The 23,470-nt window shown below is 39.7% G+C and overlaps 2 protein-coding genes across 2 annotated transcripts in view; one reads left to right on the top strand and one right to left on the bottom strand.

Moving 5' to 3' along the window:
- LOC137293628 (transmembrane protein 179-like) overlaps positions 1–13,834 on the bottom strand; it is a 40,297-nt gene extending 26,463 nt beyond the window's left edge. The window contains exon 1 of the mRNA XM_067824288.1: positions 13,400–13,834. Coding sequence (XP_067680389.1) covers positions 13,400–13,510 — 111 coding nt within the window. The 5' untranslated portion in view covers positions 13,511–13,834. The remainder of the gene's footprint in view (positions 1–13,399) is intronic.
- Positions 13,835–19,735: 5,901 nt separating this feature from the next.
- Positions 19,736–21,419, top strand: LOC137293627 (post-GPI attachment to proteins factor 4-like). The gene has a single exon (XM_067824287.1). It carries the CDS (start codon positions 19,843–19,845, stop codon positions 21,145–21,147), a length of 1,305 nt encoding a protein of 434 aa, XP_067680388.1. The 5' UTR covers positions 19,736–19,842; the 3' UTR covers positions 21,148–21,419.
- Positions 21,420–23,470: the final 2,051 nt, after the last annotated feature.

The following is a 23,470-nucleotide window of genomic DNA, read 5'->3' on the forward strand; positions in this document are numbered from 1 at the left end:
TGTGAGCTTAATGAAATACCACGTGTCAAGTGATTTTGAATCGTCTTTCTGTACTTACACTACGTTTCGGTTAAATAATAGAGGAACGGCAGTTATACTTTGGTGGAACGAAGGACAACCACAAAGGAGTCATTGCATCCAGTCACAAGAACGGGACGCAATCCTGTACAGCGAATTTCGTCCACGCGTAATAATGTGAGGACGTAAATAGTCTAAAATGGCGGGAGAGAGTTATATGCGCTGAATTCCATCTCTCAGTGACTGAACTACAACTTTGTGACGATATATTTTATGACAAACACCTCAGCCGCCCTTATCGAGAATAACAATGTCTGATCATTCAAACTTCTATCATCTCAGAGAATAATTGACCATCAGGTATTTTGCCAGACCCTGATTCGGCATAACAAAACAGGTGCTCCTGTGCTCTAGTGCAGATGGTACACATTCAGCATCTGGGTTGGTAGAGGAGACTACATGCGCCCTAAACTAGATTAAGGAAGTGATTCGTATCCCCTCATGAACATTACTTGGCCATAGAGAATGTATACGGTGTTGCAAACAGCTTCACCTGAAACCTAGCCGGAAAATTTACCTAAAGCGTTTTTACCTCCCCGCAATGACTGCTTGAAGCTGAACGTCTCGGATGAAGCCGTATTCTTTCATTGTAAACAATCAAACAAATTCAAGTAAACGTTAGGCAGGTGAGGGGCTGAATGTCAGCTGTGTTTATCCACTGTTAAGAAATTGAAACATTGAATATATGCTATAAAAATGACAGTATTTGAGGAGATTATTTTGGTATATTTACCTTTGTTGGTTCATGTAAACAAACGATTCTCCTGGAAATATTTACGCAATGAAAGGTTAATGAGGAATATTGCGTCATGATTCGACGTTGTATTTACTCCCACCTACGCTATTATGACGTCACATTTGTTACATGTATGCCACCAAGTCCAAAATTACACACTAGACTGAAGAGTGGCATCTTATAAATCGAAAGAATCGTTTAGGACATATAACAGTCTGAATGACTTGAACAATATCGAGCACGAAAAACAATTATTTTATAATCAATGATTTCTGTAACGCGTATATAAAGCGAATGACTGGCAACTCGATGATCCTCTCGGTTGCGCAACGCTAATAATATATTTCTTCCATCAATGATCAACGTGCTCTCGAAATTAAGTCCTTGAGGGAATATATAACACGTGCTGCTCATGAAACACTACAAAGCTAACACGCGTTACCGCCTCATCCTGACCCGTGAAGATCCAGGTTAGCATTGATCTTCAGTAACCCATGTGGTAAGATGCGGCTAACGGGATCGGTTAATGACAGTTAAAGAGAAGTTCACTATATACAATAATGGCATGTTTTTTTTCATGGCTCAAGTAATTGGAAATATCCCTTAAAAATTATGATATTGGCATGTTCTTTTGCAAGGCTCAAATAGTTCTTATAAATGATAAATATTTTGCAAGCAATGTGTATTTTTGCCATAAACATATAAAGGACCTTTGTCCTATGAACGGAATATATATTCTATATTTACTATATAGATATGTCTGTGTGAATCCCAAGGACCATGTTAAATTTACGAAAATACACTCTCTCTTCATTTATGTCCATCCTTACTTAATTGGCAGGTAAAGACTTTGATGTGTCACTAGCTCGCTTTTAAATACTTTTCACTCTTTTGTCCATCCAGACCCAGTCTCCACACCTTGTCACGAGTGCTTAATGCACTAAAATAATTTGCTCAATTCATACACGACAATTTCCTAAACGAACTGTCAATTTGATCAGAACGAATCACCAAATATTAAGCGTATTTGCGAGTTGATTGAACTCCGGCACCGACCTGAGATGTGACAGTCGTCTATTTGTGGATGTCACACAAAGATTCTGGTGTACTGAGAAGGTCAACACTGACATTCATATTCGACAATAAGTTGTCTCCTTAAGAGTCCCACGGCAGGTAAACTAACAATTACAGTGATTATCTGTCAACGTCTGTTTATTTCTCAGTGTGTGAGGTGGAATGGATGGATTGACAGTATTCTCCGGGATTGATTCTCATTGTGATCAAGGTGCCCAGACCTTACATGCACAGGTGGGAACCTACTTGCAAGGGAGGTAATTGCTGTGTAATTTATACGTAAAGCCTCGTTTATCCGGATGGTACTGTTAACGTGTTGAAGAATGCCCGGTTTCACGCTGTCGTCAGCGTGTTGGGTGTCCGGATTAACAGGATTCAGAATAAATAGGTTCTTCTGTATGATTTATTCACCAACCAACTCTGTTTACCACACCCATCCACCCACACGGTAAGAAACCACCGCCTCTCCATCTGGACACCTCAGCTGTTGTCCATCCGTCCAGCCTAACCAAGAACTGTCAGTCCATCCAACCTACACAACATTTGTCCAACTATACGACAACTGCAAGACACATGCTTGCCTTTCCGTTCAACCTAACCAATGATTATCTGTCTAGACGATGAACATTGCCTACAGCTGTCTCTTTTTCCGTTCAAAGTAACCAGCAATTGTCTGTCTGTCTGTCAGTCTAACATTACCAACAACTGTGTGCCTGTCTACCCAACCAAACCAACAACTGTCTGTCAGTTCGTCCAGCCTTAACCAAAACTGTCGAATACACCGCTCGGTTTTATAAACCAGCCTTTTACCTGCCGCTCTGAAACAAGGTGGGTTATAACAAGAGAAGAACTGGTCACAAGTAAACAACACGTGCGCGCATGACATATTTACCAAAGTCGTTCATGACTACATCAAAAATACAACGACGTGATTAAGACAAAGTAAAAACTTAGTGTTTGAATAAATCTACAAAAAAGAAAAAGGCACAGCGTCGAGCTGGCTGAGCACTCGCCAGCTGTCAAGCCTCCATGTTCTGGAACGACACAGGTGAAATTGATTAGTGACAGTACAAGTCGCAACACCCTTAAGCCTGCGTGTTCCGTGCAATCGACATGACATCCTGGAGATATGCGCGGTAATAAATCAAACGCTGACATCAGCGAGCCTGCAACAAGTCATTAATTAATATCTGTAATGTTTCAGTAATTACTGTTTTGAGTTGATCTGTGCTCAGCCCTGATCAGGCTTTGTGGTCACACAAACATGGAGGATACCGTGCTTTCGGACAGCTGATTTTACATGTTCGCGAAGCTTGAGTTGACTTCACATGTTTGTGTAGCCGGAGTTGACTGATGGTCTTTACTTGGCTCTTTACTTGGCTTGCAGATGTAACAAGCTGACATTCATGCATTTCAATTCCTCACGGGCCTGCGTTTGTATCGTGATGACGCGAGTTGTTCTGTGTAATGTGTGTTATGCGCGCGCGTGTGTGTGTCTCTGTGTCTGTCTGTCCGTCTTATTGCGCCTTCAAGATTATAGATTCCAGTATTTCTATTCAACTCAATCGACACTTCGTAAAACACTTCCAATGTATCAAGCACGAGATATCAATTATAGTTACCCCTTCAGCTGTGTGCTCACACAACACCTGGTACATGAAGTCAGTTCGCGTTGTCAGGGTGACATCAACACGTGCAAATCAATACACATATCAATCACTGCTGTTGTTTATTTCTGTAGACCGTTCATTCCATTTTCATTATAGATTAATATTTATTCGCTACGGACACTGCCTTGGAAGGTTTAACTGTACAATAAAAGTTCATTTGACATTCGATCATCCGATTTGATCTCTTGAAAGTGATTCCTCTTCAGTGGACTGCATGGTGCCTGAGAGTGTATGGATACAGCGACGAGGCAATATTCCCTCGCTTCATGAAGGTTAGACAAGCACTGTTAGGAATCGAACCTGGACATCGTGTGAATCGAACTATCGATTACCCGCTTGTCTACTCTACCCGTATTTTCATCTAATAATTTTCAACAACCTTGAAGCAAGTATGGGAAACAGTTCGAGAATCAAACAGCCAATGTCTCTGCAATTAGGAGGTGTACTGCTCGTCACGCAAAAGGCCTGGGTTTGATTCCTCACATGGGTCACCGCCGTGATATTGCAGACATACTGCTAAACCCATCTCACTCACTCACTCATTTACATTGTCAGATATACACTGGCGTTACAGTTGCAAACCATACTAAGTACAAGCCACCAAAATATACAGCATTTTGTAAGCATGATAAAAGTGTTTGAATCAGTCGACACTGAGCGCTTATAGACAGGTAACAGCTGTAACAACACAGTGAAATATAAACGCAATATCTGTCAATCATGGCTTTGCTTGCAGATCACGTAACTGATTGTGTGTTATGTTTGACTATGACGTTGATAAATTTACAATGATTATTTACTGTAGTTCAGTATGAGCATTCATATTGTGGAGTTGAGATTACAGTCATTTAGTGAAGAAATTGTGCGGGACCACAACATGCGTTTGTTCCAACGTATGCCGGAAATAGTACTTGCTCACTATTTTGAATAATTATGATGATAACAAATTAGCGTGTGCAGTGTTTCGAGAAGAGCAACACTGCAACACTGTCCTTTGCTTGAATGATGTTTGCTGGCCTAGAAGGTGAAACAGAAGACTTTCTCTTGGCTGTGCAGGACCAGTCACTATTCCCTTAGTTTGTGTTTATGCATCCTAATGTAAACATGATATATAGATTATGCTATCAATTTAATGAAACAGCAAACAAACGTGGATGCCTAGCATTTTCACAAACACAGTGATCATGTGTCTCGATTATTGTATTTCAGTCTCCAAGGAGAGGTACTCAGGAGCAGCAGCCAGGGTATTTAAAGCGTATTAGGTGAAATGATAATTATCTAATTAACTGGAATAACAACCCTGACCTGAAATCCCATACCTGAAATCATTTACAGCATTGCATTTTCTGTCCTTTTGACACGAACGTTCAAAGATTCCTCAAAAACATGACACATTTGAGGACTTCGTTTACGAAGTTCAAGATACAGGGTTGTCTGATTTCCCATGGCCCTTGGTGCCTCAGCTTTGGTTCATCTAATGTGGGTCATTGGCAGAGCAATTGGCCTTTCTCGGTAATGCAGAAGTGTGCAGTCTTACTGAGTGTTCATATTCTTCGAAAGCATCTTGGTTTAAGTTATGCTGCGCTTAGAGAATCCCATTCGCTGTCTGGGTCTCGTCTCGACGTGGGATGATAATGAACCTGACCACCCTAGTCACCTCTTACGACAAGCATCGGCTGCTGAAGATCAGTACTAACCCTGACCTTCAAGGGTACAAAATAATGAATACATCTGCAGGGTTCATTTTCTATGGATGGCATCTAGACTCTAGATGGCAAAACTGAAACTACTATCTCGTATCATTACTTGCATGGCTTGCTACGCCTAAAGCCTCGGGTTACTTTATGGAAACCATGTTTACAATGCCCTGTACATTACAGGTAGAACACCTTAAAAGGATTTGGTGTTTCTTTTCATACAAACTACATTCAAACACAATATGAGGTTTGTACATTTAGGCAGTTGACGCAACATTATGTGACTTCGTTCACAATACAAAGCGGTGCGTATTTTGCTGTGGCTCGTAACATGTTCAATCTGTAAATGCTATGTCCTAACTTGTGGCTGATGTGATCGCTCATCCATATGCATTGTACATAAATCGGGTGTCATTAGTCGGATCCTAAATCTCAGCATGACACCCATTTCTTGCGAGGGACGCTACAGTATCCTATGAGCAAAAACGAAAACTCCAGAGGTCGACCATTATCGTCTCTTAATTCGACTATTGTCTGATGTTTCACGCCGCAATACTGCTGCGATATAAAGGCGTTCTGTTAAAAAAAAGCGTCAGTACAAACAAAGATCTGCCAAATTTAAATTAATTTTGAATACGATGGCATCCATCACCCAAGTCAGAAAGTTTGACTTTCGACCCAGCAAAGGTTGTCGAAGACTAGTCATGATCAGGATTATCAGTGTTTCAGTTAGCAAAGGCCAGATCTGGAAGTAATTTGGCTGATAACTTCTTTATTGATTATTACCGCGTTTCATGGCTATTTGTGGATCCTTTGGCACTTTAGATCTATAAGTCATTTGTTTATACACGCCAATTTCGTTGTTGTGGTGGCATCTGAAACGACGTATCGATGCTACGGTAGTCTCAACTACGGCTCGAAATTTGGTATCCGATTCCTTGGACCAAGTATTTAACTTTGATTTGTGCTTACATTGCATACTTCGGCACATCCGAAGTTTCGATATATTAACAATAGTAATTATACCAAGTGTCACTGTTAGTATCGTATTATAAAGAGTTGACGCAAGGCACCCATTCACCACCGACAAAATCGCCTAGGTTCAACATCGATATTATTATTATCTTATTATATTACTATAATCCAAATGTATCTTTATATCAAGATGTTGAACTAATTTCGCCCACAGGAGATACGTACTTGTTGTTCCAGTATTCTCACACCTTCAGTCCAGTTTATGTACTGTGTGCCAACAGTCCTCTCACCCGAGGTCAGTATGTTTTGATCAGCGATGGAATACATTACCAATACAACATTAACAGAGTGGACTTAGTACACCACCCTGTCCCACACACACCATCTATTTGCGTTTTGTAGGATACTACAATATAAACATCCTTTGATATACCCTCAGGCTTTCATGGTTCATGTATGAAGTGATGAATCCGTATGACACTGTGTGACCCACCATTCAAGAATTATTAACAGAACGTTTTTGTAGGGCAAGTGCGAATGCCGTAAAACACACATTTACTCATGAGCAACGAGTTGAAAATACTACACGAACTGCGTACAACCTTCCAACATGTACACACAGTCATGTACTTGCTTAATAATTATCCTTATTGCACTTAGGTCCGTCAAATTATTGTGTCTGAGGTTTCAGTGATTAATCGATTTGGCTTGCAATGTCCCTAAAGACTCTTTGCTCATTCAAGGAAACTTTGACATACTAGGAAGTTGCATAGCATGCTAGCACGCTACATTATTTAAATCTCTTTAACTCACGCATTAATATAAATGAACAAAAGGAGACAATTTATAATAATGTTCGGCATAAGGGTTAACTTCCTGCATGAAAGAGGTTTGCGGTAACGCACACCGATACAACTCAAGACCACTAATGCAAATAAAAGCGACCAAATCCTTTCCACATTCCAAGGAAATCTCTGATATAAGCAGAGTCCATCGTAGATTGTGACAATATCATGGCTATATGTTTATTTTTAGTATTACAGCTGTACGGTGTTTTATTTTTCTCTTTTTCCTTTAGTTAAATCGAGTCTGCACTAGGCAATCCAGTCATTGATTGAAAGATGTACGTCATAACTTACATGTGAACAGATGTTGTTTTATGATTGCATGCATTCCATTAGTCCAATATCCAGTATATGTAGATAAAAAGCCACAGGCCAAATACCGACAGATAAAATGCCGTCATGCCGGAAGATCTACCAGGTGGAAATTCTCAAACGTTCACAATTTCCAACCACTCGTGTAAATTCCTCGGACACTGTGACTGACAAGTGGGCACTGTAGGCGTTCTTTCTTTCCAACAGATTGCCATGACCTTCTAAGTCGATCAGCGACCACACATTTCAATTTTCTCCCTGACTAATTGTGCACAGAGTGCACCCTGTACTCCACCCGCCATGCTCCGATAGCATCCTTGTCATGCGAGCAATGTAAAGCTATGAGCTGACGTCTAGATATGCTTTCGTGGGGAGGGAGAAAGTTTTATTCATAAAGGAAAATGAATTAGGAGTCCAAGCTAATTTGAACCAGTGGGTATCTATTGTGTATTACAAGATGTAGATCACGACCTTGACCTTGACTCTTAACAGGGTTGTACGTACACCCACATTACATTCACGGTGTCCTCGGTGTGAGTTAGTGGTTTTAGGTTTACGTCGCTTTTAGCAATATTCCAGCAATATCACGAAGGGGAACACCAGAGGCTTCACACATTGTATCCTTGGGGAATGGAACCTGTGTCTTCGGCTTGACGAGCGAACGCTCTAGCCACTTAGCCACCTCACTGCCCCTTGTGTCCCAGGATAAATACAAAACGCGTTTTGTCGGCGTTAATGAATAAAATGTTGTATATATTGTATATATTGTAAGTAAACAACATATTCTGACATTCCGTATATGACGTTTTAGCAATCACACGTGCGCCTTTATGTGTAGAACTGTGTGGGGTAATACCTTATTCTAACCAATTTCATTAACACAACACTATTTGTTGGCGACATCCACGTAACTCACATTCATCTAACGCCTGGAATGTTTACAAAGCAGGCTGGGCCTCTCCTTTGTCACGGCTCTCTACTGTCAAGCCTTTACAATGAATATTGTGCATTGGTCCCTGGATTAATGTTATATATATGGAACTGATGTCACGTGAGTGAGTGTAGTTTTACGCCGCTTTTAGCAATATTCCAGCAATATCATGGCGGACACCTGACATGAGGAATCGAACCTGGGTTTTTGGAGGGCACCCCACCGTCCCTGGTGTCATTCATGTTGATATCAAGCCTTTCAAAGGAAATTAGAAGCGATACTCAAAGTCAAAAACAAACAAAAACAAAACAAAAAACAAAACAAAAAAACAAAACAAAAAAACAATGAACTCCAAGCTGTGTGTTATAAAGAAGACGTTTCATTCATCTGATGAAGGAGTTATCATATACTGTAGAATGTTGTGTTCCGTACAATAAAGAAGTTGGCATCCATGAATTTTCCCCTTTAGGATATAGTACGATCATGATAGTGATGCTGGGTTTTAGTACTATCCATGTATCGAAACTTCGTTAAAGCGTCACAAACGTTAAAATACAAATGAATTCAGTTACACACGGCAGCCAAAGGAATGGGATATTCAAATAAATAGTTTATTTAATCGAATTCAGATAAAATCTTTGACTCCAAACAAGAAACAAGAAAAAAAGTAGCCGAGGTGGAGGAAGTATGAGCAGAAGTGGTAGTAGAAAAGAATGAAGAAAAAGCAGATGAATAAACAGAAAAGGACAGAAGGAAAGGAATTAGAGGAGAATGAAAAAGCAGACGAAAAACAGAAAAGATCAGACGGAAAAGAAGAAGTAGAAAAGAATGAAAAAGGCAGAAGAAAAAACAGAAAAGAACAGGATGAAAAGAAGTAGAAGAGAACGAAGAGAAAGAAAAAGAAGAAAAGCAAGACAAAAACGAAGAAGCAGAATGAAAGAATGACAAAAGGATTACTCTGCTCTACACGGCGTGTTACAGCTGTGTATAATATTACCCAATAAGTACAAACAAATCCCTGGGGGAAGATAGAATCTGTGTAACGACCTACCTGGCTGTCATACCTGTTCACATGCCATCACAAGATTCCTCCCCACCAGGTAGCTCCCCCAGGCGATTGTTTCAGGTATACACCGCTATTACACGAATATTCAGTCTACAAGGCGACTGTCCGCACTCATTCTTCAAAACGCTCCCTTCGTGCCTACAGGTATTTTTGGAATGACTGGTTATCAAAATGTTCCCTTCTCGTGCCGGTGTTCTATCCCCTGTATGGGGCGTTAGGTAAGCCTGGTGGGTCGTCACGCCGAAGACCCGGGTTCGATTCCCCACATGGTATCCCCCCGCCGTGATATTGCTGGAGTATTGCTAAAACCGGTGTGAAACTAAACTCACTCACTCATTCTACCCCTCTATGCTAAATCCTATTCTTAAGCTCAGTCCAAATCAAATTATTCTTGATTTTTTTCTTATTGATGTTTGTTTCTGTGATAATCTAACTTCGTACGCATTTAACTCTGGATGTATCGAAATACGAATATAACGAATTATGGCATATTTGTCAGTCTATCGACATGAGAAATGATGACTTATTTGAAGGTTCGTATCTTAGGCCTTGGTCCTATCTGTCAAACAAAGTACATGCACGTTTGTATTGGTACTGTCTACGGCATAAGGTCATTTGAACATGCACACGAAAATATAATCATTCCATGGGTTATCCTGTCACGACCTGCTCCTTGTTTGCTGTGTAACCTGTATTTCACGTTTGAGATACACATAAATAGTCAAACAGCGCTTATCTCCTTGTTCCTCACAGCTCAGTCTACAGATGCCCTTAATGTAAAGAATAAAGGCTGAATAAATAATATAAACCTACATTGCAAAAATACTGATAAAAACGTTAAATGAAAGGGGTATATTTTTCAAAGAAGGGTGCGTCGATTTACGAAAAAACAAAAACCTTTTGCTGTAACCTGATTAACAATAAAGGAGGTTGTTGAAGAACGTGCACTCCTATAATTCTTTTTCATAGTGAGTGAGTGAGTTGAGGTTTGAGTCGCTTTTAGCAACATTCCAGACAGGGTCAGCAGAAATGGGCTTCACACATTGTATCATGTGGGGAGTGGAACCCGGGTTTTCAGCGTGACGAGCAAACGCTTTAACCACTGAAGTCTAGCTATTACCCCGCCCCTGTTTCTCATAATGAAAAGGACAACATAATTCCCTTCCTGTTCCACTCGGTGATAGTGCCTGTTCATTACAGTCGTTGGTATATTTTCCTGTTGATAAAGACAACATATCAAATGGGCAGATTGGGTTTCCTGTTTAATCTTCCAGGCAGATCCGATACATATTGCTCAGAACAACGGATATCAAATCATACATTAGTAGTCGTCAGTTGCGGTTTTTTCTGAAATAGGCCAATACTTGCATACAACTATATTTCATGTCAATTTCAGGTGCTACAGGGGTAGCCGAGCGGTTAAAGCTTTCGCTCGTCACACCGAACACCCGGGTTCCATTCCCTACATGACATAATATGTGAAGCCAGTTTCTGGTGTCCCGGGCCGTTGCTGAAGGCAGCGTGAACCATACTCACTCACTCGTATGAAACGTTATATAACGCATGTGCAGAAAATATAAATAATTAGATGCATGCTTATTTCATAAACCCCCAATGGATTGTGTTCAACGTGAAACGACTAGAGAAGAAATGTTTTCAAATTCAGTCAAATTCGTATGTGCTACTTAATCGAGTATTACTGAGTGGTCACTTCCAGGTCCAGACTGTAGACATCCGAGGCCAGCTGGAGACAATCGGAAATATGCCCTGCCTTGTCACTGCATACATTTAAATGCCAATCGCATGTACGTTACATGTACATTTCATGTACATTTCATGTACATTTCGTTTCTTATCATAACTGAAATAGCTTTCACTTGCTTTTAGCGTAAGGTTAACCGTGTCAGCTTGTAGCTCTTCTAAGGATGTTAGTTCTCTTTAAGGTCAACTATACTGTCTATATCGTACATGACTAATTATAACTTAGATACATGACCATATATGAGCGGTCCATTCTGACCGTGACAACTAGTGATGCATATATCAGTCAATGGCTTGTACATTTATATACATGTAAGTGTACATTATGTTCCCATTTACGTGTTAATGTCGTGCCAAGCAGAGCGTGGACAATGAGGGCCTGTGATTGTATGTGGAGCATGTCTTGTGTTGGTGGTAGTACAATCTTAGGTTGGAGTCTTGCGGGGGATTTGGGTCAACACGATTTTAGAATAGATATACAGCTGCCGACGCTACAGGAAAAGGCCGTTGAATATCCGTCAATGTTGATGTATAGATGCACAATGTATGACGTGGTCCAAATACGTCATTATGTTTGTAATTTCTAGTACTACGTCAATGTGCATGTACTTAAACGTTTTTATATGCATTGTCGTTACGCAGAGTTACCATGCATTGTTCGGTTACTGTACATTTACATTGTATTCAGCTATTATACATTGATATCCATTATGTTCGGTTATTGTAATTTACATTGTATTCAGCTATTATACATTGATATCCGTTATGTTCGGTTATTGTATATTTACATTGTATTCAACTATTATACATTGATATCCATTATGTTCGGTTAATGTGAATTGACATTATGTTCGTATATTCTGCATTGACATCATGTTCGGTTATTGTACGTTGACATTATGTACGGTTGTTGTACATTGACATTTATTATGTTCGGTTACTGTACATTGACATTTATTATGTTCGGTTATTGTACGTTGACATTATGTACGGTTGTTGTACACTGACATTTATTATGTACAGTTGTTGTACACTGACATTTATTATGTACGGTTGTTGTACACTGACATTTATTATGTTCGGTTATTGTACATTGACATTTATTATGTTCGGTTACTGTACATTGACATTTATTATGTTCGGTTATTGTACGTTGACATTATGTACGGTTGTTGTACACTGACATTTATTATGTACGGTTGTTGTACACTGACATTTATTATGTACGGTTGTTGTACACTGACATTTATTATGTTCGGTTACTGTACATTGACATTTATTATGTTCGGTTACTGTACATTGACATTATGTACGGTTATGGCACATTTACATTGAATTCGGGTTATTATGAATTGATACTAAGTATTCATTATGTTTGGTTAAGGTACATTGATCTTCATTATGTTCAGTTATTGCACACTGACATTCATCATGTTCGGTTATTGTACATTGACATTTATTATGTTCGGTTACTGTACATCAACATTTACTGTGTTGGGATATTGTGCATTGACATTATGTTCAATTATTCTACATCAACATTCAGTATGCTCGGTTATAATGCACTGACGTTTATTATATTCGGTTATTGTGCATTGACATTACACGCGGTTGTAATTCTTGGTATGTGAGTTATGACGCATTTGGTTTGCACTGATTAAACGTGCATTGGCGTTACACAAAATCTCAGGTATTGGGACTAGGCAGGATTCATGCATTTTCGTTAAGCGAGGTTATCAAACATTGACAACTTTTCCCACAATTATATATGCGTAAATATTTTTACGTTTATAATTCCATATCTCTCTATGTCTCCTCTGGCAACGTTTGACAATGTCTAAAATAGTGTCAACTAACGAAATGTATCTAAGGAAGCAATCAAGTGATGCAGGAAAGGGCGATAGCATTGTGACGTTGATGCATTTATCCTTCATTGCTAACTGATCTGGACTATTCAGTGTATTTGTCTTAGCGTTACAGACTCTCCAACTACAGTTGACTAAATGAGTATATAACGGTCTGAAAATGAGAGAAGTATATCTCTTTAAACGCATTTCCATGTAAGTACCGACTATACTGTAAGACACATATTCTTACTGCTTCATGTGGAATCAGTGGTGGAATTGCATTATAGAATGTACTTAGAGAAAGAAACGGGCAGTAATACAACAAGGCATGTTTTGGATCCATGGCCTTGAGTAGATTTACACTTGGAAACCCAGCTGTCATTTGCGATGAGCTAATATTTACTTACTTGCAAATCTCCGAGAGGTGCAAACACGAAGAAACTTGATAGTATGATAAATCCATAAAGAAAAGCTCTCTGCAAGTGAAACTGTTTGACAAGTTCTGTAAAATCCGCCATGGCCGTAGCACCTGTAATCAACGCTTGTGATTTGTGCCGCTGTGCATGACACTGTATCCAACGATGTCTTCAGACGCCGCACACACAAAACATTGCCAACTTTCTCCAGGTACAAAGTATGTCAACCTTATCATTAACGTCTTGCGAACTCCGTGGCAGGTTAAACTTTATATAAATCCATACCCGCGAGAAGTCAGCGAGCGGCAACACTGCACTGCTTTCATCTACACTGATGTGAAACTATCTCATAGTACAGATTCCCCAGTGTGAATGATAGTAGGTGGCCTTGCCAAGCAGCTCGTCGCCCGTTCGCTGTAGAGAGCTGACGACCGGTTAGGCTTTAACTGATTTGTCACCACTGCGCTCAGCCCTCGCCCGCAGATACAAACACTACGCACGTCTGTTCCGTGTTTCTCACAGAGTTTAAATTTGAGTAATCGACGGCAATAGGCTGGGGGAATGTTAAACTGATTGCAAGGGGATTTCTTGATCAATGAGACGGACATGCTGGAAGGAGAGCTTATGGCGGCATTTAAGGCGTGCCGGTCGTTTTGGGGGCATGATTTGGCTCTGGTCGGATTCATGTCTTTAACTCTTGTGTGCCAGGTTTTAAAATAATTGTCTTATGAGTGTCACGAAATGAAATCACGTCCTCTGCACTGTCACAGACACAGTGAAACCCCATGACAAGGCAGATTATTAAACGGAAGGATAGAAAATATACAATGCCAGCATTCTATGCTATGTGAGTATACAGATTATACTATGTCAGAATATATGATATATCTAAATCAGCTAGCAGATTATACGATGCCAGTATGCAATATGTCTTATATGAACTATCATGTTATATCATGTCAGTGTACAATGTGCTCTATATCAACTAGCAGATTATATCATGTCAGTGTACAGTATATTATATATCAACTAGCAGATTATATCATGCCAGTGTGCAATAAATTCTATATCAAGTAGCAGATATATCATGTCAGTGTACAGTATATTATATATCAACTAGCAGATTATATCATGTCAGAATACAGGTTACAGGATATACTACATCAGTTATCAAATCATGTGATGTCAGTATACATCATATACCATATCAACTACCAGAATATAGAATGTCACTATACAGATATACTATGTCAGGCTGTATAGCCGTACCGCCTATTTTGCAGGGTTTGTTTTGGGTTACATTTAACAGTTGCATTTTTATAACTGTCCAGGTGGGGCCAACCACTTTTGGGATACCTCTCGTAAATGCAGCTGATGATATGTTATATTTTTCTACATATCATCTGTTAACCTCAAGCAAATTGGTTTTGCTATGTTCCAGCCTCACGATCTCCATGTTGTTTGAATTTTTATCTTGGTGCCCCCCAAAATGCTAAATCCGCAATAAACGCATCACAAACTTCAGGAAACAAAATATTCAAGAAACCTTTTGACACGATATGTGTTTTAGACTGGTAGAAGTCCGCTAGAATCAAACGTAGATGTTAAAGTGCATGAAAAGCAATTTGAAACAGTACTCTCTCCCCCAGTGACTCCCCTCTTCATGTTTACTGAAAGAGCTTGTTTTGGAGACATACTATTATCCATTAGGCACCAAATGACATATCGTTTTCATTTTCTGCAATTATTTTACAAATATTATACCCCAATGTGTTGTAATGACTCATATCTCGAGAATCACATTACCCACATGTGTGATCATGAAACTTTGGATCTGGCTTTGCTAATGATCCCTTCAGAGTAATATGGACACTTTGCAAACATTGGACAACGAGATTATAGTTAGGCTCACTACTTTTTGACATCCCCTCGTATACATTACACGTATTTACAAAACAACAATTCAGACAGGGTATAGAATTTCAGAGACAAAGCTAGAACTGTTAATAGGCCGTATGATGTCCGCCTCCTGCACTAACAAACAACAATGTGTAAACTCACAGAAACCTTTGGTCAAACGGACCGTTAATTTTAGTTTGTCATAACCATTGGTCGTTATATCAATTCGGTCAGAATGGGATGAAAAATACAATTCATTACACCCGTTAGTTAGTTGTTATCGTACTTCATTAATGTCATTTACTGTACCCGTGGTTTCGTTTTTTTCCCTGAGGGATTGCTTACGTGCTTACTCACATGTCTTGGAACAACAATTTATATATATTTTACGGACGCTTTTGTTATTACTACGCTCCCTCAGCAACTTGAATTACACATTCACACACACACGCGCGCGCGCGCGCACGCACGCACGCACGTACGCACGTATGCACTCCGGTGTCTGTAATACGATGAAGTTTCAACGGATACCAGTGGCAAAAGAGTGGTGTCATTTATACGAACGCACCACTGAGAATGACGTACACGATAATAAGTATTCGATCCGTGTCTTTTTTTACATCGAGGAACCTTCAATATAACTGCTGTGATCACAATTAACTCAGATTGCAATCACATACAAAATGGAGCCAAATTTCCCAATTCTCAGCATGATATTAGGTGGGTAACAAGTGGCCTCCATGCATAAATTGATAGTGATGTTATGATTTAATCCACGTTTGTGGTTCACCGGAAGATACTGTGCTGTGAATGTGACGCAGTCACATAAGCTCTGCCCACTGATGAATATTAATACTTTGTGCATTTAAGGGCACAACACACATTTCATACAAAGGTGCAGACCCGTGTAGGTCCGGGTTAGACTGGATTTCAGCAGCCCATGCTTGTCGTAAGCGACACCTGACGGGATCCGGTCGCTAGGTTCGGAGACGTGGTTGTAATTCACTTTAATTCACATACAGTCTGTTTGATTTCCTGACACAAAATTTGATAATTGCAATAAAACCAAATTTTGCAGAGTATCATGAAATCGAAAGCCCAACTCTGATGTGTCTCATATATTTGGAAAACCACAATAAAAAAGTAGTTTAACAAACAGTGGTAGAGTTGTGTACGTAGTGATTATGTTTTATCATTTAGCTGTTTTACTTTAGCAATTTCAAAATAACGTCATTTGTATATTTCAGGCAATACAGCAATTAATAACCATTTATTGTATCAATTTCAGATATATGAACCAGTCATCATTACCGATTTATAATAATCAAATCTCTCATTTCAGGATGCGTAAGATAATAGCTGTAAGTGAAGTAATATCATTAAAGCCCATTTCTTTTGTTTAGTTATTCATTGGACAAGTCCACTTCAGTGTTGGGTAGTACAGCTAGGAATCAAAGTGTAAGCTAAGATAATTCAGTGATTGACTAGTTTTGAATTAGGTGTCCTACATCCCAACCCTTTGTTTCCACATGTTTTTCTTGTCACTTGCACTTGGACATTTGGATACACAATCAGGACAATGAATTAAAATGGTTAGCTATTATTATGTATTTTATGCTATTGTCATGTATAAAGTAACATGTAAATATATCTATGTCAGATTAATATTATGTCTCAACATGTCACATATACTCCCTCTCTGTGTATGTGTGTGTGTGTTTGTGTATGTGTGTATGTGTGTATGAGTTGAGTGTATAAGAAATGCCATATTTGATCCTACGTGTAGTTTTGTTGATTTGGTAGAAAAACGTATTGTTTATCATTGAATTGATAATAGATTAGATTAAATATTTAGTTGTGTAAATAGTACGTATGGTATGTTTTATATCACGAACAAGTTGATACAGGGGTTGATACCCCCGTGGGAATCATAGGGTATATATGTTTATATCTATTTGTACAGTATCTAGTATACATACATTCATACATATTCTTTATGGCATGAAACACATTCCAATTAATTGAGTATAATATCAGGCACGTAATAATGACATATTCGTATTGCATGTGTAACTGAAACTGCAATGATTATGATATGCTAAGCTTATATTTGTATCACTTATGACTATGTAAAATGTTGTTTTTATATGTCAGCTTGTGAGAACTGTATTGTTATTATTCCATTCATTTTGCAGGTTGTCAGTTTGTCATCAATTTGTCATCTGTATCAGTTTAGTCAACGAATAAACAGTTCTCACACCTTGGTCTGTGTCATCGTGAATACCTTCACAAGACCATCTTAATGGCTATTACAAAATGATCATTATTTCGTTGTTACCTTTCGCTATTTTTCATGAGAGAGACCACGAACTGGCAGAACAACCAAGATTGTGAACAGCACATGTGAAATATGAATGTCACTACACAATCGTGTTGATTACTTAGCTAATAATCGGTTTCAAATGAAGTCATACGGAATATAGCTTAAATATTGCTGATTGCGGCGTTAAACAACCAGTCATGTATCAGGACCAAGGGTTGTATGCTACTTTCCCCCTAAATCGGAATTCGAACAGAAGATTACCGGTGATGTTGTTGTCACCAAGGGAGGCAACTGTGCACACCTTTGAATTAGATGAGTGAACTGAGCTTCATCTCGCTTTTAACATTATTGCAACCTCATCACAACGAAGGACATCTGTCGCACACTACTCACAGACACGTGTCGCCAAACACAACATAGCTGGCGCAAATGTCGTTGTGACATAGATTCTTCGTGGAGTATTGATAAACAATTCATCTAAGTATTATACTCTCTGTTTTATGACATCACCACAATCCTACTTGCTGCACAACAATAGGACTCAGTAAGTGTTATCCAATGGAAGAATGATGAATCAGCTTCGACCCAAAATCTTTTCAGTCAGTTCAAGAATGGATCTTTATACAACCACAAAGACGCATAAAGAATTAATGAACGTTTATTGACGATGAGGTCATGCCATGTATAGACGGTCCACCTGTACACGCCTCCTATTGCTATCACCGAGGTTTGCGATACATATCGTCATAAAATGTAGGCATTCTCACCGAGCAGGCCTTTCGTATTCACCATGATACGCCCCTGTGCACAACTAAAGATTCTTTCCACCAGTACATTGAATGACTTACTCCTATCCTGTACAAAGACCATGGCTCACAGTCACAGATGAATGGACAGCAGTGAGGTTGCTTCAGTTTTTCGAAAAGAGCACTTAAAGGACTCCCTGGTTCAAAATAGTCACATTCCGATGGGACACCTTACCCGATATATGACGAGGGTGTGGTTTGAGTTGTAGCAGAGACGGGCTCACCAGTTGCTTTGAACTAGGTCATGGCCCGCTGTGAGCATCGTTCATACTACGGATGATGTACCTCTACATAAATGCCGTCAACATACCATGCACATGGGAGTACTCACGTTGTTTTGGAGGTTTGTGAGTTTATTATTTACACAAGGTAATGTTTACTGAAAGATGGGGTGACCGACTGTGTGTATGAGCTGTTCTGCGTTCAATGAGAGAGTTCCATTGTGATGAATAATTGCTTAGTATAATGTGTGTTCGTCCGTCGTTAGATCCGGGTATTGGAATTATATCCCAGGTCAAGGCTGGGAGGAGACGCTGGGCTGTTTCCGTGGTGATTCGTTAACTGTGTTTGCCGAGTTGGCCTTTCCTTTATTCAATACTGCGAGAGTCGTCTGCCCCATCAACGCAGACGACATTCCATGGGGTAGCGATACAGGTATGTGGAGCATCCTGCCGACTTGCAAGTCAGTCCTCTGTCACACTGCCGTGTGATGTTCATTGATCAGACACAGAATTCAGTTCTCCACGTCACTAACTAACCATCACACAGACCCATTATTAGACTGTGTACCGGAGATAAGATTCACTGACACAACACCGATGCATGTCAGTGTTGACAATATTAATGGCTGACAACTACGATAAGTGGCTATATGCTTATGCTTTGCGTCCCATAGCATGACTGTTCCTTTGACATACAGCACGTTTCTTTGTGAGAATAGACGCAACATCGATCCTGTATGCGACTGTGGAAAGAATAAGCTTACTGTGGTTGTTTCTTTTCACTTATTGGATATTGATCGTCGCCCACATACTAGTAACAATCAACGAGTTTCCGTTTGGTACTGTACATAGGCCTTTGGTGTTATGTTGATATTGATATTCCATGCTGTATTGCATATCGATCCTCCGTCATATTCACTGAAAGCTTTTAACATATCATGTTCATCTGGTCAAGCTGTTGAAATCTGACCAAGTTCTGGGCCACAGTGTCCTGCTAGCTCTCATCTGTAGCCAAAACACGAAAACCATTATATTTGGGAACTGTACATGAGTCAACAACTGATGTATTCGAGATGAAGCACAAGCACAACATATGTTAAGATACGGAATGAAGTTGACGAAACAGCACTTCAGCAGTTCGGGTCTGAACATGTGAGAGTCAGATACTCAACAACAAGAAACATCATGGCAAGATCCAACTTTCGGCGATGTGTTTCCACAGTAGCTATGGTGTATATGTTTCAGTTCCTCCTCTTGTTGCCGATTCTGTGTTACAATCTTCCTTTCTCGTCATATTTCCGAGCTTCTTTCCGATCCAGCAACGACACGGTGAATATAGTTAATCATGTAAATCACCAAAGAGTCAAAAGCGCTTATTCCTATTTCAAGAGCCAAGTTCCTGGATCTAATCTACGCTACTACGATTCTGTCGGACAAAGCTCGGAGATATTTCTGACAGTAGCCATAGTCACAGTCAGCCGCACTGTTCAGAACGAAAGCGAAGATCTTGGATATGTTCTCCAAACATCAGCGGGAATAGACAAATTTGCAAAAAGTCATCACTTTTCCCGCAAAACGTTTGTCTTTGTTTGTAACGTTAATCTGAATCCAGAAGAACACAAGGACGCAGCGTTTCTGAAGAAGTATCTACCCTTTTCGGAACGATATGGTTTAACAAGTTTTCAATTAGAAGATAATGATCAAATTCAAAATAACTTTTCCACGTATCGGACAAAGACAAACGAGAGTACATATGAAAAGGAAACATGGGACTACTCATATTGTTTAAACGTTGCAAAATCATTTAACTCGAAGTATGTGCTGATGGTGGAAGACGATGCTATTCCTCATGAAGATTTAGGGAATGTTCTGAAATTTACTTTGGATAATCATCTTACTGACGGCACGAGGGGCTTCCCTCAAAGAAAAGAATTTGCCTATCTCAAACTGTATTATCCGGAGCGATGGCAAGGCTATGCATATGAAGCTTCAAAGATGCTGGAGCTTGTAAGCATAGGATGTGTTGGAGGGGGAGTCGCCATTCTTGCATTTGAGTTGTTTGTTAAATACAGAAGGCACAGCTACAAATCGAAACTATGTCACTGTTTCTTAGGGATGCTCTTTTTCATTTTAACAGCGGAGTTTGTAGGCCGACAGAATATTATGGAGATACGAAGACTGTCAAAATACTTGTACACGTTCCAACAGGCGTCCGGATGTTGTACCCAGGCCATGCTATATCCATCAGGAATCATTGACCCTTTGACCAAGTATCTTACCACTCTGACGTCATTCGGGCATACTGACATTTCTATATATGACTTTATACAAGAGACTGGCATAGCAACATACCAACTGGAGCCGAACTTATTTTACCATATCGGTATGCAATCGACGCTGCACAAATTTAAGATCAAAAGGCTCGAACAGTTCCTCTTCCACATGGATGCGTATGATATTCAGTCACTGGAGGGGGATGACATACGGTAGAAGTGAATCTACATAAATATCGTTTACAAACGGTTGTTGCAATATGTAGACACCGGAGAAAACAGGTAATTCACTTACCATTGTAGGACTAATGTCTGATTTGATGTTATTACTGATATACTGGTCTACATTGTTTCACAGTATTTAAATAATTCTAGATTTGATGTTATTATTTTCTTCGCTATGTTGCCTATGTGTTTCCATGAGCTTATTATATATAAGAGAATGAAAGGTTTAGAAGCAGGAGCGGGTTGGGTCCAAGAAACGTTTTTGCTAAACTACCTTGTTTTCCTCTTTCCTAATTCTTACAGAACTTCCGAACCAAGAGCAAACCAAAGCAAAGATGCTGTGACGGGACATTAATCTGATATCGCTCAAAGGCATTAACATAGAAACTGCAGGTTCTGTGGCATCAAGAAATGCTCATAAACACCTGTAAATACGAACAAAATGTCATTGTTAGAGAAACAAGAAGACCGGAACAGGTATTGGAGAATCGGGGGCTCCTTTCACAAAGCAACATTTACCAAGGTTAACCTTAACTCCCAATTTTTAACATTGCACTACGGTTAGCTTAGACCTAGGAATGGTTAAAGAATGGGAGTTAAGGTTAACCTTAGTAAAGGCTGCTTCGTGAAAGGAGGCCCAGGCCATTATCTAACCCTGTCCCTCTGCATTTAGAACCTTATGCATGCTTAATAGAATCCTACTACAGTCGACAGACTTGGAACTTGGTATATCGAAAATCTTTGATAGGCATTCTAGAAGTTGAGTACATGAAGAATGAGGACTATGATTTATGGATATACATCTTCTTTTATTCAGTGAGTGCGACGTTTCGACAATGATAGTCCTCATTCTTCATATCGAAAATGTATCTGTGCCTCTGTGGTTCCACTCTAATTATGTGTGCAAGATACCTACTAGAGCATATTTGTTTCATCGTGTAAACACTGCTATTGCAATGTGTAGAAAATACAGATCGTTGGCTCATATGATGTTGGAGGAACACCTTCTGTGGGCGGGGCTTTAGAAGTTAGGAACTACACATTAATAAACTTTATGGGTAATCGCTTCTTCCATTTCGTGAGTGCGACGTTTCGATACAGAACATTCAGTATACAGAGCTCTTTGAGACAGAGACTAAAGACTGCAGCAATATAAATTCAATATATATCGCATAAATATGGTGATATCGTTTTTGTGTTGTCCTAATCATCTTTGCAGCAGTGCAGTGTACATGTAATTCTGTGTTCCCATTGCTAAGTTACGTCACTGTGCCTTGCATACGGTAGTTATTGCACTGCAGCCATCACACACACTGGTCACACAAACGCACAAAAACAACAACGACAGAAACAGAGCCCTGATACCGTTAACACTCATCCTGTAACATAAACGTTGGAGCTATGCGCTAGCCAAGAGGTTAAAGCGTTCGCTCTTCAAGCCGAAGACGCAGGTTCGATTCTTCACATGGGTGCAGTGCATGAAGCCCATTTCCTGTGTCCACCGGTGATAAGTTGGAATATTGCTGAAAGCGACGTAAAACCACATTCACTCGTTCATTTTTATATGGGAATTCATATCCCGCTCCGCTACATAATGCAGTAAACTCCTGTTTTGACGAACTCAAAGCAATCACTAATTTAGTCCGTGATAATGTGGCTCGTTATTGGTATTTCCCTTTACATGTTCAAAGTGGATGCAAAACAGTGTCTTTCAGTTCGTTATAAGCGGATTCGCTATAAACGTTCTTTACTGTGAGATAATACGAGGGTTGGCTGAAAAGTTCTAAGCCTCACTGTGAAAAAAAGTTACAAAGTCCACGTTTGTAATTTATTTTTCTACATAGTCCCCTTCCAAGTTCACACACTTTTGCCAGCGATGCTGCAAGGCCCGAATCCCGGTCAGGAAGAAATCTTCTTCAGCTACCCTAAAAAAATCAGTCACAGCTGAAATGACGTCATCATTACTTGCAAAATGGCGACCGGCGAGTTCCTTTTTCATTTTGGGGAACAGGTGGAAGTCAGAAGGAGCCAAATCAGGTGAATAAGGAGGATGGTCAATGAGTTCAAATCCACAATCGCGGATTGTTGACATGGCCACCACCGATTTGTGAACAGGCGCATTGTCTTGGTGGAAGAGGACACCTTTAGCGATCATCCCTCGTCGTTTGGCTTTGATTGCTTCTCGCAACTAGTTCAGTAGATCAGCATAGTATCTGCCGTTGATAGTTTGACCTTTTTCAAGATAATCAATGAGCAGAATACCCCTGGAATCCCAAAAGACTGATGCCATCACCTTTCCAGCTGAAGGAACAGAC

Source organism: Haliotis asinina, chromosome 8, assembly GCF_037392515.1.
Source record: "Haliotis asinina isolate JCU_RB_2024 chromosome 8, JCU_Hal_asi_v2, whole genome shotgun sequence".
Classification (NCBI taxonomy): Eukaryota; Metazoa; Mollusca; class Gastropoda; order Lepetellida; family Haliotidae; genus Haliotis; species Haliotis asinina.

Excerpts from the sequence above, each read along its gene's own strand:
- LOC137293627 (XM_067824287.1), top strand. The coding sequence starts at position 19,843 with ATGGCAAGATCCAACTTTCGGCGATGTGTTTCCACAGTAGCTATGGTG.